Source organism: Xenopus laevis, chromosome 5S, assembly GCF_017654675.1.
Source record: "Xenopus laevis strain J_2021 chromosome 5S, Xenopus_laevis_v10.1, whole genome shotgun sequence".
NCBI classification, from domain to species: domain Eukaryota; kingdom Metazoa; phylum Chordata; class Amphibia; order Anura; family Pipidae; genus Xenopus; species Xenopus laevis.
In genome coordinates, this window is record NC_054380.1 from 114,243,974 (window position 1) to 114,259,130 (window position 15,157).

Genomic DNA, 15,157 nt, shown 5'->3' on the forward strand with positions numbered 1-15,157 from the left:
AAATGGTTTATTTACACGATTTACAGGTTTTTACATATGGGCTGTTGAATGAGATATCTTTTTATAGGGATCTACATTGTTCAGGGGTATCATATTCCTTTAATAGAAGGTAAGACATGATTCCCGCCATTGCAACAATTACCATCATCATTTGAGGGCACTGCCATTTATTTTTTATTAAGTAATTTTACAGGTATGAGACCTGTTATCCATAATGCTCGGGAGCTGGGGCTTTCTAGATCATGGATCTTTCCGTGATTTGGATCTTCCTACAGTCTATTAGAAAATCATGTAAATATTAAATAAACCCAATAGGCTGGTTCTGCTTCCAATAAGGATTAATTATATGTTAGTTGGGATCAAGTACAAGGTACTGTTTTATTATTACAGGGAAAATGGAAATACGTTTTCAAAAATGTGGATTATTTGGATAAAATGGGAGATGGGCTTTCCCAAATTCAGAGTTTCCTTGATAATGGGTTTCCAGATAATACATGGTTATGAAAAAAACAAACTTGCCTTTATGTTTCACAAGCCTAGTTGCAATCAAAAGAAAATGAATATATATTTCAGCTATCAACCTCCAAAGGCTGCGTAAAATGATGTAAAATTACATTGGAATAAGTCCAACTGGCCCTGCACTTAAATTGTTTCTAAGACCTTTTATGGAATCACCTCTACTGTGATCAGGGCACTCATAGAGGCATTGATCTCCCCTTGACAAACAACACAATTAAATGACATCAAAGAGCCCATCTTTATTTACCAAAGGATTTGCATTCCTAAACTCAAAATACAACTGCGTGTAAATCTTGAATCTTGAGTACCAAATCTTTGGACCTCCATAACCTAGACATATGGCTTTAAGGGTATATCTTAATATGACAACTTTTTTCACCTATGAGTGATGAGCGATATCCCTGCAATGAGCACCAACCATTTGTTTTTTTGGTGTTCTACCACCATTAATGTGGACATGGTCTTGTGGTAACATGGGTGTGGTTTAAAGAGGCTTGTGGTTTAAAAACAGAGAGTGGTCAACACTGACTTCCATTATCATCCCTCCACTATGTAGGCCATATAAATTCAGGCCCTCGATACCACTGAAGTTGGACAGCACTGACAGTGACCCATCAATGACAGGGCACCATTTGTAAGAGCCCAAACGGGAATGTAAGTTTATTTAATTTAGCCCCATAAATAAAAAGGCCTCTAAACCCTCCCCAAATGGCTTCAGTGCAGTGCTTGGGTAGTGGCCAGGGGTGTGAATTCAATCCCATTCATTTCTAAACACACTACCCCTAACTTTCTGCAGCCTTTCTTTCATAGTAAGATGAGTATTAAGATGAAGTGACTGAGCTCTAAAGCAAAATCTTTTGGGCGCCACAATCTTAAATTCTTGCTAAAATATAAGTTTAACAAAACATTTATTTAAATTTTGCATCAGTTAAAAACCCTTCCCCATTAAGTTTAAACCCAGGAAAAAAAAAATGATAGTAAAAGTGTAAGTCTCTTATCTGAAAAATGCTATATTCATGTTTTGAGTGTTTATATTTCCTTTAATAAATGCAAATTGCATAGATTGAAAGTAACTTTGATGGATATAAATCTTCTGAGACTGCATTTAGACTGTTCTGTTCTCTAAGATGCCATGATAGCTGAGTGTTGCTCCCAAATCTAATTCCAGTTTCAAGAGCGGAGGTTTTTTGTCTTTACCAAAAGTTTGCACTGTAGTTTTGGTATCATATGGAAACATCTCAGTACCCATGTTTATCATTATTTTTAGTTCTAGAGGGCCAATGTGATTCTACACTATATCTGACACCTATCACATGTTCATCTAACTGCACAATCACTTTGTGATTTTATTGAATGCATAGTCTGCATTGTAGGGGATTATATGTGTTTTGTGTTTTTTTTCTGGCCACTGGTCAAGCTGAATGATTGTTTGCTACCTGGTATTTTAGAGATTGCCATTATTCATGTGTGAGTTGACCTGAAACCTGCTCTGACCCGTGGGTTCACCAATGGTTGAGCAGGTTCTGGTTGAAATTTGGGCAACTATTGTGGTTTAGGGTTGGGAGGGGGTCAGATTGGGGTAGTACACTCCTCCACTGCTCTTGAAGGTTCCCTCTCTTGGAACCAGAGGCGCACATAGAAATAGCACACAGAGCGAGATGATGCGGGTACGAGTTGGGTGCGGCTCCTACAATGGCAAAATTTTGCTGGTTAAGGTCAGGTGTGGGTTGGGGTCTTCCAACAAGATATGACCCACTACACAAATCAAAATGCCAAGCAGTATACTGCCCAAAAGTCCCTATGAATAGGAACATGCTCAAGATTGACAAATTGACAAACAATTCTGATGTTTGCAACAGGCCCTTTGATAGAATCCTACTGGGACACCACCCCATGACTTACCCAGGACACCTTCAGAATTTGCAGGGCTCAGTACAAGAACATTTTCTGGGCTCCCCTACAAGTAAAGAAAAAACATTGGTGGCATGGCCCCCCTACAAGTTAAAAAAAAACATTGGTGGCCAGGGACCGGTACAAGTAAAAAAAAAACCTTGGTGGCCAGCCCCCCAAGTTTAAAAAAAACATCAGCTGCCAGGTCCCCCCAAGTTAAAAAAAAACAAAAAAACTTTAGAGCCCAGGGCCCCCCCCCCAAGTTAAAAAAAATGAGTGCCCAAATGCATAGCTCAGCTCCTACCTCGGGATGGCTCAGCTCCTACTTCGACACAACTCGGCTCCTACTTCGGCAGTTCAAGGGAGGCCTGACTAATCCAGGAATCGCAGCACGGCTGGGCCCCCCTTAACATACAGAAGCCATCGGGCCCAGGAAATTGTCCCCCCAGTGCCCCCCTTATAGGGGCTCTGGTACTTACCATCAATGTTTTCTCAAGCACAATGTCCAAAAACAAATTACAATTACTCTGCCTTTTGTATTGTAATAATAATGCAACGTCATGCATCATGGCAGGCTTCGTAAAATGAGGCCCAGTCTTTCTAAATTCTTTGCCCAAGTCTATATACCTTATCCAAACCATCCCTTAAGTTCTTCAAAAGGTACCTAAAGTGCCTCCAGTATATCCCAAGCAAGTGATCCCACGGTGAGATAACATTTTACAAACTTTGTGAAAAACAAGACCAGGTACAACAACTATTTTATGTTTTGCTCAGGAAAGCGCTTTTAGATCTCAAAATGTCTTCTTGATTCTGCCATAAGTGGCAATACTTACATACTCAAATGTACACTGATCTCTCCAGTCAACCAAAAATGTTAGTCCCAGAGTATGGTGGAATTAAAACATATGATCTAAGGAACAACTGACTCCAGAACAACAAATATTAGGACACAAAAAAATGTTATGCTGATGGCAATTCATACAGTCCTGTTCTAGATACCAGTTGTGGCTTCTCACTGCTATTGGTTATGTGGAGAAGGTCCAAATGTTGAGGAGAAGCCCTAATATCAGAATGTTGCCAGATGCAGTACAAGTGTCCAAAGTGCCCTTGCAAGCCTAGTTATGTTATGGCAGTTACCATTGTGTGCTGGTACTGTACATTACAGCTCTCTGGATTCATGGTTAGTATAGGTCTTCAGTATTTTTATACAGTCTAGATTTTTGTGAAGTTATGGTGACTTCACAAAAAAACTGTTTGGACATGTATTGGGTATCCTTCTGTTTAGGTGAAGCTGTGTTTGTCTTTGTTGTTATTTTGTTACAATGAAGAACTGAGTAGTAGGTGCACACACCAATTTCTGTTAAAATTATGCTTAACCAATTCATTTTACCACATAAATGAGTCAAGCTCCATTTTAACAGCAATTTGTGTGTCCTAGTCTGTTCTTCATTGCATGAAGCAGATGCCCTGCCAGGAGTCTAGGGAAATTGTGTTAAGGTGGCCATATACTATATAAGATCTGCTATTTTGGTGTCTATGCCAAATGAGCAGATCTTTCTCCCAATATGCCCACCAAAGGCAGGGCAATATCATTTGGCCAAACAAATGGATTACAAAGATGGGAATGGGCGCCAACGACACCTGGGTCGCAGGGAGAAATAAACCTGCACAATATCGTTTGGGAGGCCCGTCAGAAAGCCGCATACATGGGCAGATAAGCTGCCAAATTGGTCTAAAGGACCTGAATTGGCATCTTAAATCTGCCTGTGTATGGCCAACTTTACACCTGCAACTTTGTGTGCAGGAACCACTCCTTACAGATTTTTTGTGGCAAATCTACTTTTCTGAAACCTAAATTCAGTTTATGAAAAAACAAGGACACAGGTAAATAACTGAAGGTATGTTTCTTCTTTATTTCTCTGGAGTCTTCTATAAACGACAGTATAATTGTCAGTAACGGCAATGGCACATGGGGAGATCAATATGAGCTACTGCTGGTGGAAAATCTCCTGAAAATGCTTTCTTAATGCACAAGGGTCAGGGCACACAGGCAGATTTGGGGAGATTAGTCGTCCGGCGGGAAGGCATTCTTGACACTCGCGATTTGTTCTCCAAAGTCGCCCGAAGTTGCCTTACAAGGAAACTTCGGAAAACAAATCGCTCCGAGTGCCTTCCCACCGATTATCATTATAGCCGATGGATGGCAGTTCGGGGAGATTAGTCGCCCTGAAGAAGAGGAGATTTGTCGCCAGGCGACTAATCTACCCGAATCTGCAAATTTGGCCGAATTTGGTAAAACCAAAGCAACTTGTATGTTTTCACACTGATGGGACATTATTGCCAGTGGGAAAGCATTTTAGGAACTGCAGGCAACAAATCTTACTGTGTGTCATTGCCCTAAAAGTCCTACAAAAGGAAGCTCAAAGCATCAACAAATATTTAATTTCTTAACAAATGTCAGTATTTTTAACATTTGTTGATTTACTTTTCAAGAAAAACTATATACAAAGTGTATGTATGTTATAACTTAAAAGAGAAGAATGGCGTCCCTCCCACTCCAGCCTCCCTCCAATGAAGCATTTTTATTTTTTATTTACCTTTAATGTATACTGTAAAAAATTTCATTTCTCTTATTTAACTATTACTGTAAAGGAATAACAGACTAAAGTGTTGTTTTTGCTCTTAATACCTGGCATGGAACCATTTATACCTTGTGCTGGTTTTGCTTCTGTATGTGCCCAAATGCTCCGTGTGTCTTCATGTGCTCTGTTTCTACTTTATAAATGACACAGAAGCAAAGGGAATGTAAGACGCGTCCTGCCCCTGTGCCACCAGGATTTCCAGGTTTCAGGCAATGGGTCACTGTGGTTGTTCCCCTAGTTCTTTTAGGGACAACTGTAGCAATGAAAATTTCCTTTTCACACAGTATTTGTTCCCGAGCCATTTAAAGGGACTGCTCACCTTCAAATTAATGTTTAGTATCATGAAGACATCAATATTCCAAGACGATTTGCAACTGGTCTTTATTATATATGGTTTTTCAGTTAAACCATGAACAGACAAAGGGGGTATTTTGCTAATTGCAGGTCAGGGTAAAGAGCAGGGTCAGACTGGACAATAGTCCAGGTGGGCCCCGGGCCCCCCTCCAATCCCCCCACCCCCCTACTGTGACGCACTGAGCCCCCTCGGCGTTCCTGCATGACGGAGCCGCTCAGCATTGTAGAATGCAATCAGGAGAGGGGTCTGGCCCGGCGGGGGCCCATTAAGGGTCCAGGCCCACCTAGTTTTTCCCCGGTGTCCCACCGGGCCAGTCCGACCCTGGTACAAAGCACAAAAAAGGGAACAAATGACTCCTGCACTTTGCACTATGCTCTGTCCTTTGAAAATTTGCTACAGATCTCTGCACAAGACAGCAGACTTCTTCCCCTCAAACCAATACAAAACTGAGTGTGTTAGGCAACACTGTATTCATGAGGGATGTGCAGGGGGAGGCAAGTAGATGTGTGCCGCCCTTACCTAGTTCCCTAACTTACTCATTATTTAGAAATGCAATTAAAGGAGTGCAGGAAGGTGCAAGCCACAACAGAGCCCCACTTGTATTACAAATGATAAGTAGTATAGCGTGTATCATATGAGCTTAAATACCAATATAGACTATTAAATAAATAATATATTTATCACATAGAAGAGTTATTGTATATTGTTTCTGCTCGATAAATACATTGTTATCCACATTTCTGTGAATTCCGTGACTGTAGTTCTAAGAAATGTTTGGAAAGCTGGAAATGTTACGGGAAACCTATGAAATAAATCCTGCAATCATTATATGGGAGCATTTAAAATCCCCAAAAGAGAGAGCCAAGAGCCATTCCAGTAGCGGCCCCTGCAAGCATGCCCATTGCAAGGTCCCCGTCGTTGTCATAGTAGCGTTCTCGAATGATGATGTGATTGGCTGGAGGTGCTCCGTATCCTGAGTAATTCATCAAAGAAGAAAAAGAGTAGAGTTGGAAATTCACTGAATTTCTTAATAATAAAATGGCTATTTCTGTGTTCAATACAATTTTTTAAAGACATCACTATACCACAGGGCTCATTTATAAATGCAAGTGAAATATCAGACACAATTCATAATGTTGCACAACCGGGTTGTAAAGGACCCCTCATCTCCATTTGTGTTTGTCTTATTGAATTCTTTTTTACTTTGTTCTAATTTGTTTTCATTATTTCCCATCACAGCCCTCCTGTATATGTTATAGTTAAGAATCTTAAAAGGGACAAAATATGTTGCACACAGGGTTTCGGGCTCTGCACCTTAACCATTGGGCCACCTGAGCAGCCTGCTGGGTTGCTCACTATGAGGTATATTTATGAAAGAGTGAAGTTAGAGGTCGCCACAGTCTCTAGAGTGAAATTCCGCCACTCTCCATTCATTTCTATGGGATTTTTAAAAGAGTATTTATCAATGGGTGAAAGTGAAAGTTCATCCTTTGATAAATACGGCATAGAAATGAATAGAGAGTGGCGAAATTTCACTCTAGAGGACTGTGGAGATCTCTAACTTCACTTTTTGATAAATATACCCCTATATGCTACCTTGCCTTTGCAGCCCTAGCCCAGCAGCAGCCTGATTGGTGGTTTGGAGTCAGCCAATCACAGCTGACTCTGCCCTATTTAAGGCCCTCCTTGACTGAGCATTAGCTACACATACTAGCACTGTAGCATCATCCCTAGCTAAGGGTTCCTGCTCTAGCCTTCTTTCCTTTCTTTACCTTGTCTTGTTACCTTGCCTTGATCTGAGCCTGTCTTGCCCTAACCTGTTTCTGCCTTGTCCTGACCATTACCTGACCTTATACCTTGAACCTTGCTCTGCCCCTTGCTTCTAACCTGACCTTGCCTTGACCTTTCCTCTCTCAATATCCAGTCCTTTCTCGATATCCAGTCCTCTCTTGCTATGCAGTCCTCTCTTGCTATACAGTCCTTTCCTTCTACTCCAGTCATCCTGCTACTCTATCCCCAGTCTGATCTGATCTACGCCCGCACCGTCCTGTCTCATCCTATCTGTTCCTGCTCTACACCTGCTCCATCCTGCTCCTACCCAGTCTGCTCCTGTCCTGACTTGTCGCCTTCTTCTTCCAGTCCAGTCCTGATCTTCACCCTCTCTGATCTGTCCTGATCTTCGCTGCACTGTCCTGTTCCTCTCTGCACCTGTTCCACTCTGACAGACTATGCCTTCGTCACCCTGGTCCTGCTCTTCCCTTGCTGTGTTCCCATAGGCACATACAGCTCCCGCCTCAAGGACTCACCCTTCCCTCATCTGCCTCCACAGTGCCCCCTACCTAACCAGTGACAGTGTGCAGCTGGCAATTTCGGCAAACCATGACCTGTGTTGAAGGTCTACTGTAAAACATCAGCGTTATATTTAATGATTATTTACCCCAAATCACACCATAACTTATCCCCAAAGCATGTCTCTTTGGTCCCTCCAGCCACTGTCCTTGGCTCCCTTCAGAAAGACATCACAATTTGGCAACCACTTTTATATATTTATATTACATCAATGTACTCATATGAACTCAATCATCCAACTAAGAAAATGATTGGTAAATGTTTTTACAGGTCTGATGCAGCGCAGGCTTTACCTTGTGGGGGATATGGGTAGGAGGCATATGCTTGCCCATCTCTGGTATAGATAACTTGTGATCCAGAAACTGGGTAGCCCCCTGGGTACTGATCATATCCATAGGCCTAAAAAGAATTTTGAAGACTGGTTTATAATTGATTAATGCACAAACATTTTAGAAAGAATATATATTGCTATCTTACCTACAACTCCTCCCTTTATCTATGAAATATCTGTATATCGATCTGTCTGTAAAGCAAAGGGCACGTGTAGTGGATCCTCTGCTGCCAGCTAGTGGATTCAGATTGGCTGAAACATAGGGATTCAGCTGAATCCAAATCTTGCAAAAATCTTATCGTTCAGTCTATTCACCTCTATCTATCTCATTCTGTGCACTGAACTTGTCTGGGTATATAGATATCACGTATCACTCTTTTCCAGTATCACTTATTGGACCTTATTTATTATTAAAAAAAGCACAATTTAATCGGATCGGGGAAAAACACAAAAACATCAAGCAAAATCCAAATCGTAAGTTTTTTTTTCTGAGTTTTATCCCGAATGTTTTTGGCATTCGGACTTTAATAAATAACCTCCTTTAATAAATAACCCCCTTTGTGGTCAATTGTCGGGGTGAAATGCTGCTCACTTACAGGAGGTGCCTCAAATGGAGTGTATGGTGGAGCGGGACCAAGAAAAGCATCGTCATACAGCAGATTTTGTTCCGCAAACATCTGCAAAGCAATCAAATGCTACATTATGATCAACCAAACTGGAGCCAAATATAAAAGGACAGCATGGAAAAGAAAACAACAATATAGAAACAAATTACAAAAGTATCTCAAACATTTGAAGGAAAACTGTCTTCAAGAAACAAATGATGTATTTGTGCCTGTAATCAATATGTATACAGTATTTTAGTAAAGCAGCTCTTATCCAGTATAGTGTATTCACATAGCAGCGATTCACTTTATGCTTCATGGCTGGAAGTCTTGCTAGCTTTGCAACTGAGAATTTAGATACAGTTAGGTCCATAAATCTTTGGACAGAGACAACTTTTTTCTAATTCTGGTTCTGTACATTACCACAATGAATTTTAAATGAAACAACTCAGATGCAGTTGAACAGCAGACTTTCAGCTTTAATTCAGTGGGTTGAACAAAAAGATTGCATAACAATGTGAGGAACTAAAGCTTTTAGTTTTTTAACACAATCACTTCATTTCAGGGGCTCAAATACAATTGGACAAATTAAAAAGCAAAGAATAAAATGTTCATTTCTAAAACTTGGTTGAAACCCCTTTGCTGGCAATGAAGTCTTGAACTCATGGACATCACCAGATTCTGGGTTCCTCCCTTTTTAATGCTCTGCCAGGCCTTTACTGCAGCGGCTTTCAGTTGTTGTTTGTTTGTGGGCCTTTCTGTCCGAAGTTTAGTCTTCAACAAGTGAAATGCAGCTCAATTGAGTTCAGATCAGGTAACTGACTTGGCCATTCAAGAATATTCCACTTCTTTGCTTTAATAAACTCCTGGGTTGCTTTGGCTGTATGTTTTGGGTCATTATGAAACACCTCCCAATTAATTTGACTGCATTTAGCTGGATTTGAGCAGACAGTGTCTCTGAACACCTCAGAATTCATTCGGCTGCTTCTGTCCTGTGTCACATGATGGATAAACACTAGTGTCCCAGTGCCACTGGCAGCCATGCACACCCAAGCCATCATAGTGCCTCCTCCATGTTTTATAGAGATGTGGTATGCTTTGGATCATGAGCTGTTCCACACCTTCTCAATACTTTTTTCTTGCCATCATTCTGGTAGAGGTTGATCTTGGTTTCATCTGTCCAAAGAATGTTTTTCCAGAACTATGCTGATTTTTTAGATGTTTTTTTTCAAAGTCCAATCTAGCCTTTCTATTCTTGATGCTTATGATTGGCTTGCACCTTGCAGTGCACCCTCTGTATTTACTTTCATGCAGTCTTCTCTTTATGGTAGACTTGGATATCGATACACCTACCTCCTGGAGAGTGTTGTTCACTTGTTTGGCTGTTGTGAAGGGGTTTCTCTTCACCATAGAAATGATTCTGCAATCATCCACCACTGTTGTCTTCCGTGGACATCCAGGTCTTTTTGTGTTGCTGAGTTCACCAGTGCTTTCTTTCTTTCTCAGGATGTACCTGATTTTGGCACTCCTAATATTGTAGCAATTTCTCGGATTGTTTTTTTCTGTTTTTGCAGCTTAAGGATGGCTTGTTTCACCTGCATGGAGAGCTCCTTTGACCACATGCTGTCTTTTCACAGTAAAATCTCACAAAAAGTTTTTTTCAAGGTATTCCCGAATTTCAGTCCTCTAGCCGTTTCCTTCCGTTCTCCGATGAGTGAGATAAGCGGACTCTGCAAGTCATGGAAGACAACTCTGCAGCGGTACTAAAACATGCAATGTTGCAATGTTGTTGTCTCTGGATGTTTTTAGTAACAGAAAATGCATCACATATTTAAAAAATATTCAGGACCATCTTAGCCCATGAGCTGTATATAACAAATAGGGGCAGATTTATCAAGGGACAAAGTGAATTAGAGGGAATTTTCGAAGTAAAAAAATTCAAAATTCAAAGTAATTTTTTGGATACTTCGACCATCGAATAGGATACTACAACTTCGAATTTACTTCGATTCGAAGTAAAAATCGTTCAAATATTCGACCATTCGATAATTGAAGTACTGTCTCTTTAAAAAAAACTTCAAATTCAATATTCGCCAAATTAAACCTGCCGAAGTGCTATACTAGCATACTAGCATACTACAAACTTGTGGGACAGATTATATGAAAATATAAGCTTTGGTGATATTCATAGATACTGAAGGATCTCTTACCCGGAAATCCATAACCCAGAAAGCTCTGAATTAGAGGAAGTACATTTAGAGCAAATAATTGAAATATTTCCAAATGATTTCCCTTTTCTCTGTAATAATAAATATAATAATAGCTTGCACTTGATGGTAATTAAGCTGGATGAATCCATATTGCTGGCAAAACAACCCTATTGGCTTTATTTAAAGTTTAAATAAAGACTTAATTTACAGAAAGATCTCTTATGCAAATAAACCCCGGCCCCAAGCATTCTGGATAATAGATCCTATACCTATACATAATATAAACATTTTAGGGATGCAATGAATTCACTATTTTGGATTCGGCAGAATCCCTGAATCAGTTTTGGACTGGCCCAACGGGACACCGGGAAAATACCCAACTCTAGTTGGCCACTGCCGGGCCAGACCCCCTCTCCCAAACTGTTTTGCGCATGCGCGCCTAGTGATCTTTGCGCATGCGTGATGCGCCCTCGTGGCAAATATGCCGAGCGGCGCTTCGCCTAACAGTAGGTAGCGGCACCCTGCACAGCAGTCCCGGTGGACCCCGGCCCCCAGTCCGCCCCTGCCCTGAATCCTTCGCAAAAGATTTGGACGAATACTGAACCAAATCTGAATCCTAATCTGCATATGCAAATTAGGGATAGGAAGGGAAAAACATTTTTTATTTCCTTGTTTTGTGACAAAAACGATCTCAGTCAATTTCCCTCCCCTCCCCTAATTAGCATATGCAAATTAGGGGATGCATATGCAAATTAGGATTTGGATTTTGGTTTAGCTGGGCAGAAGGATTCGGCATGAATCCAAATCCTGCTGACAAAGGCCGAATCCTGCATTCGGTGCATCCCTAAAACATGTACATTCATATATATATATATAAATACTTACTTGTGGATTCATTCAATTCTTTTTTGTTTTCTAAATATTTCTGAATTTGGAAAGCTTTTCTATAAGACATTACTCACAGATTTAGTTTGGGCATCCTTTAGTGCAGTCTCCCAAGCTCTGATGGGAAAAAGGGAACATGAAATGCTCATCAACTTCAAACAATGTGAAATAATTTAAAATGCTTCTGATAAAAAACACTTCATAAGGATTTCTTGTATCTAGGAGTGGAGTTTGCAAGCTGACCTGGAGTGATGATGTTATTATAGATCCTAAGCAATATAAAAGTGCATGATCCCATGAGACTTGTTCCTAAAGAATGGATGAAACTATATTTGTGCATCACTGCTAGTTTGTCGAAATGACTGGATTTGTAGTACGGTAGTTTTGGAAATCTGTAGTTGGAGCTGAGTAAGTATATTTTAGTTGATCAAAATCTGATTGTGTTTTTAAAATAAATAAGGCAGGTATAGGCAGATTCAGATCCGTCACTATTGGACATCAGAAATGGCATATATAATCTTAATTAGGTTAATATTGCCTGGAAGTGCTCTATGCTATTATATAATCCTAATTAGTTGTACATCTATGTAAAGGTAAGCATGTTATGGCAATTATTATTGTAAGTAATTCAAACACAATTCAAATTGTATTGGAGCAACGGATACTTACAAGCAGTCGTCTGGACTTTCAGCCACCAGGTTAATAAGTTTCCCTTCATGGCAAACAATCTGCAAGCAGCAATCCTTTTGTCTTCCTTCGGGCGGGTTTAGATCTTTGAAAGTAATAATTATAAGTAATAAAGTAATAGTTATACATTGTAGAAGGTTCCGATTATATGAAAATGCTTTCAAATAAAGCTTTCTATATCAAAAAAAGAAAGAAAAGGAAAGACATGGCCTTATGCATTCGCTGTAACCCAACTTTCTGTATATTCATTAGTTCCCAGAGAGCTAAAGTTTTCTGTTTTTTGTTTTTTTGAGCATTGACCCTATCTTGCCAACCTAGATGGGCAGCTTCAGGGTCTGCCACCACCCATTTATGTCCCTGGCAACTTGCTCCCATTATTAACAATCTGGGCAACTAAAATTCATGCGAGACCTGCATGGACCTGAGTATAATCATGTCATCAGACAGCCCATGACACACCATTACCTCTGCATTCATTTCCTACTCTGATGCTGATGCACTCTGTCTGCATGTAGATCTTATCTTCCATGTCTTCACGTTCCTCGTCACTATAATATACCAGACACCCATTGGACCACAGATCAAACCAGTTCTTTTTCCAACGCTTTAAGATTGTACCTTGGGATAAAATAAAAAAAATTAAATTTTCCATATTCCTCAATCCCTGAACACCAGTTAATCTTTGACCACCAGTAAACTGGCTTTATTTTGATTCAGTCATGAAAGTAGTTTGGCACTGCCTGTAGTTGTTCTCTTGCACTTACCGGGAGTCATTTATTAATGGGATACAGAGTAACTATTAATGTAAATCATGGCACTCAAATCTGCAAGATGAATTATATGAACACATTAAAGGGCACTTAATGAGTAGAGATGGGCTAAAGATTTAGGAGCATAAAATGCGTATTAATCATTTCTTATCAACACTGCGCAGGGCAGGATAGAGAACGCAATGCTGGGCAGGACAAAGAATGCAACGCTGGGCAGGGCAGGATGGAGAATGCAATGCTGGGATAGGGAGGATAGAGAATGCAATGCTGGGCAAGGCAGGATACAGAACTCAACATTGGGCAGGGCAGGACAGAGAATGCAACGCTGGGCAAGGCAGGATAAAGAATGCAATGCTGGGCAAGACAGGATAGAGAATGCAATGCTGGGCAAGGCAGGATAGAGAATGCAATGCTGGGCAAGACGGGAACAGAACTCAACATTGGGAAGGGCAGGACAGAGAATACAACGCTGGGCAAGGCAGGATAGAGAATGTAATGCTGGGCAAGGCTGGATAGAGAACTCAACATTGGGCAGGGCAGGACAGAGAATGTAAACGCTGGGCAATGCAGGTTAGAGAATGCAATGCTCGGCAAGGCAGGATGGAGAATGCAATTGTGGGCAAGGCAGTATAGAGAATGCAATACTGGACAAGGCAGGATGGAGAATGCAATGCTGGGCAAGGTAGGATAGAGAATGTAATGCTGGTCAAGGCTGGATAGAGAACTCAACATTGGGCAGGGCAGGACAGAGAATGTAAACGCTGGGCAATGCAGGTTAGAGAATGCAATGCTCGGCAAGGCAGGATGGAGAATGCAATTGTGGGCAAGGCAGTATAGAGAATGCAATACTGGACAAGGCAGGATGGAGAATGCAATGCTGGGCAAGGTAGGATAGAGAATGCAATACTGGGCAAGATAGGAGCAGAGTTACGTGAGACTAGAGCTCAGCACAGAAGAATTCACTCACTTTCTGTTTATTTCCATGAGATTTTTAGAAATGTATTTATGAAAGGGTGACTTTTGGATATTTCACAGTAAGCCTCATACACACAATGGGTTACCAAATATCTGCCTTTCCATCAATGGCAACTGTGAAGCTGCAATCCTGGACAACAGCCATCCTCCCATCCTTGCAGCTACAGTACAGTCCACATCAAAGAGATGCAAATAACTGGACACACTGGTGTGGGTGCAGCGATAGCAAGTGTTCCCAAGGACACCAGGAGCATTGGACTATGGGATTTCATCTACAGTGCATCCTAACTTGATTCCTCTCCCTTGTCTATCTTAGAAGAGATGAATCATCTCCAAAAACAGCTAGTATCGACCTGATTGGCTGGGACTGTCTTTTGGATGCGGCTTTCCTGAGAAAAGGGTAGCATGCTTGTTTGAATGGTCTTCCTCATGTGTATATAAAGAGCATTGTAAATACCTTGTTAGTTAGGCTCTTTCCACTCCCCTCCATTACACCTTTCCCTGTCCCTTTCTTCCTTCCTCCATCTTAGTTGGTTCTCTTTTTATTTTATACCTTTTCATTCCTTTGTAAATAAATATACCACTTATTTAAAGACCAGGCTGTCTCAAGTCATTAGCCTGACACCCCAAAATAGAGCAGATCCAACAATTTGATATATGCAATTCTACAAATCCCACAGGCTTTTGATAAATATGCCCCTTAGAGTTTTGGAAGCAGACGCATACAACAAGGTGCACATGGCTGGTCTTTTGGGTGACTGACCTGTCCAGCCATACAGGTGCCATAAGGGTCGCACCAAATCGGCCTTCATGATTGGTAGGTTACAGTTAGATTGCTGGTGGCATGTATGGATCACTATTCTGGCTGATATTTTGGGTGTTTGATCTGTGCAGGGTGCCATTATCCTTCCAGATAGGGAGGCTACAGGTTGCGCTTAA

The 15,157-nt window shown here is 40.9% G+C and overlaps 1 protein-coding gene and 1 long non-coding RNA gene across 5 annotated transcripts in view; one reads left to right on the top strand and one right to left on the bottom strand.

Moving 5' to 3' along the window:
* Positions 1 to 4,994: 4,994 nt before the first annotated feature.
* The window catches only part of plekhb2.S (pleckstrin homology domain containing B2 S homeolog), a 48,638-nt gene continuing 38,475 nt past the window's right edge, over positions 4,995 to 15,157 (bottom strand). For 3 of the 4 annotated variants that reach the window (XM_041563933.1, XM_041563932.1, XM_041563934.1), the window contains 6 exons: positions 12,939 to 13,091; positions 12,456 to 12,558; positions 11,864 to 11,903; positions 8,683 to 8,763; positions 8,049 to 8,154; positions 5,415 to 6,379 (listed from right to left, as the gene is read on the bottom strand). In XM_041563933.1, coding sequence (XP_041419867.1) covers positions 6,246 to 6,379; positions 8,049 to 8,154; positions 8,683 to 8,763; positions 11,864 to 11,903; positions 12,456 to 12,558; positions 12,939 to 13,091 — 617 coding nt within the window. In that variant the 3' untranslated portion in view covers positions 5,415 to 6,245. 4 annotated transcript variants of the gene reach the window in all.
* LOC121394313 lies at positions 13,089 to 14,811 on the top strand. The gene is made up of 2 exons (XR_005961647.1): positions 13,089 to 13,925; positions 14,130 to 14,811. It is a non-coding gene; the product is annotated as an uncharacterized LOC121394313 (long non-coding RNA).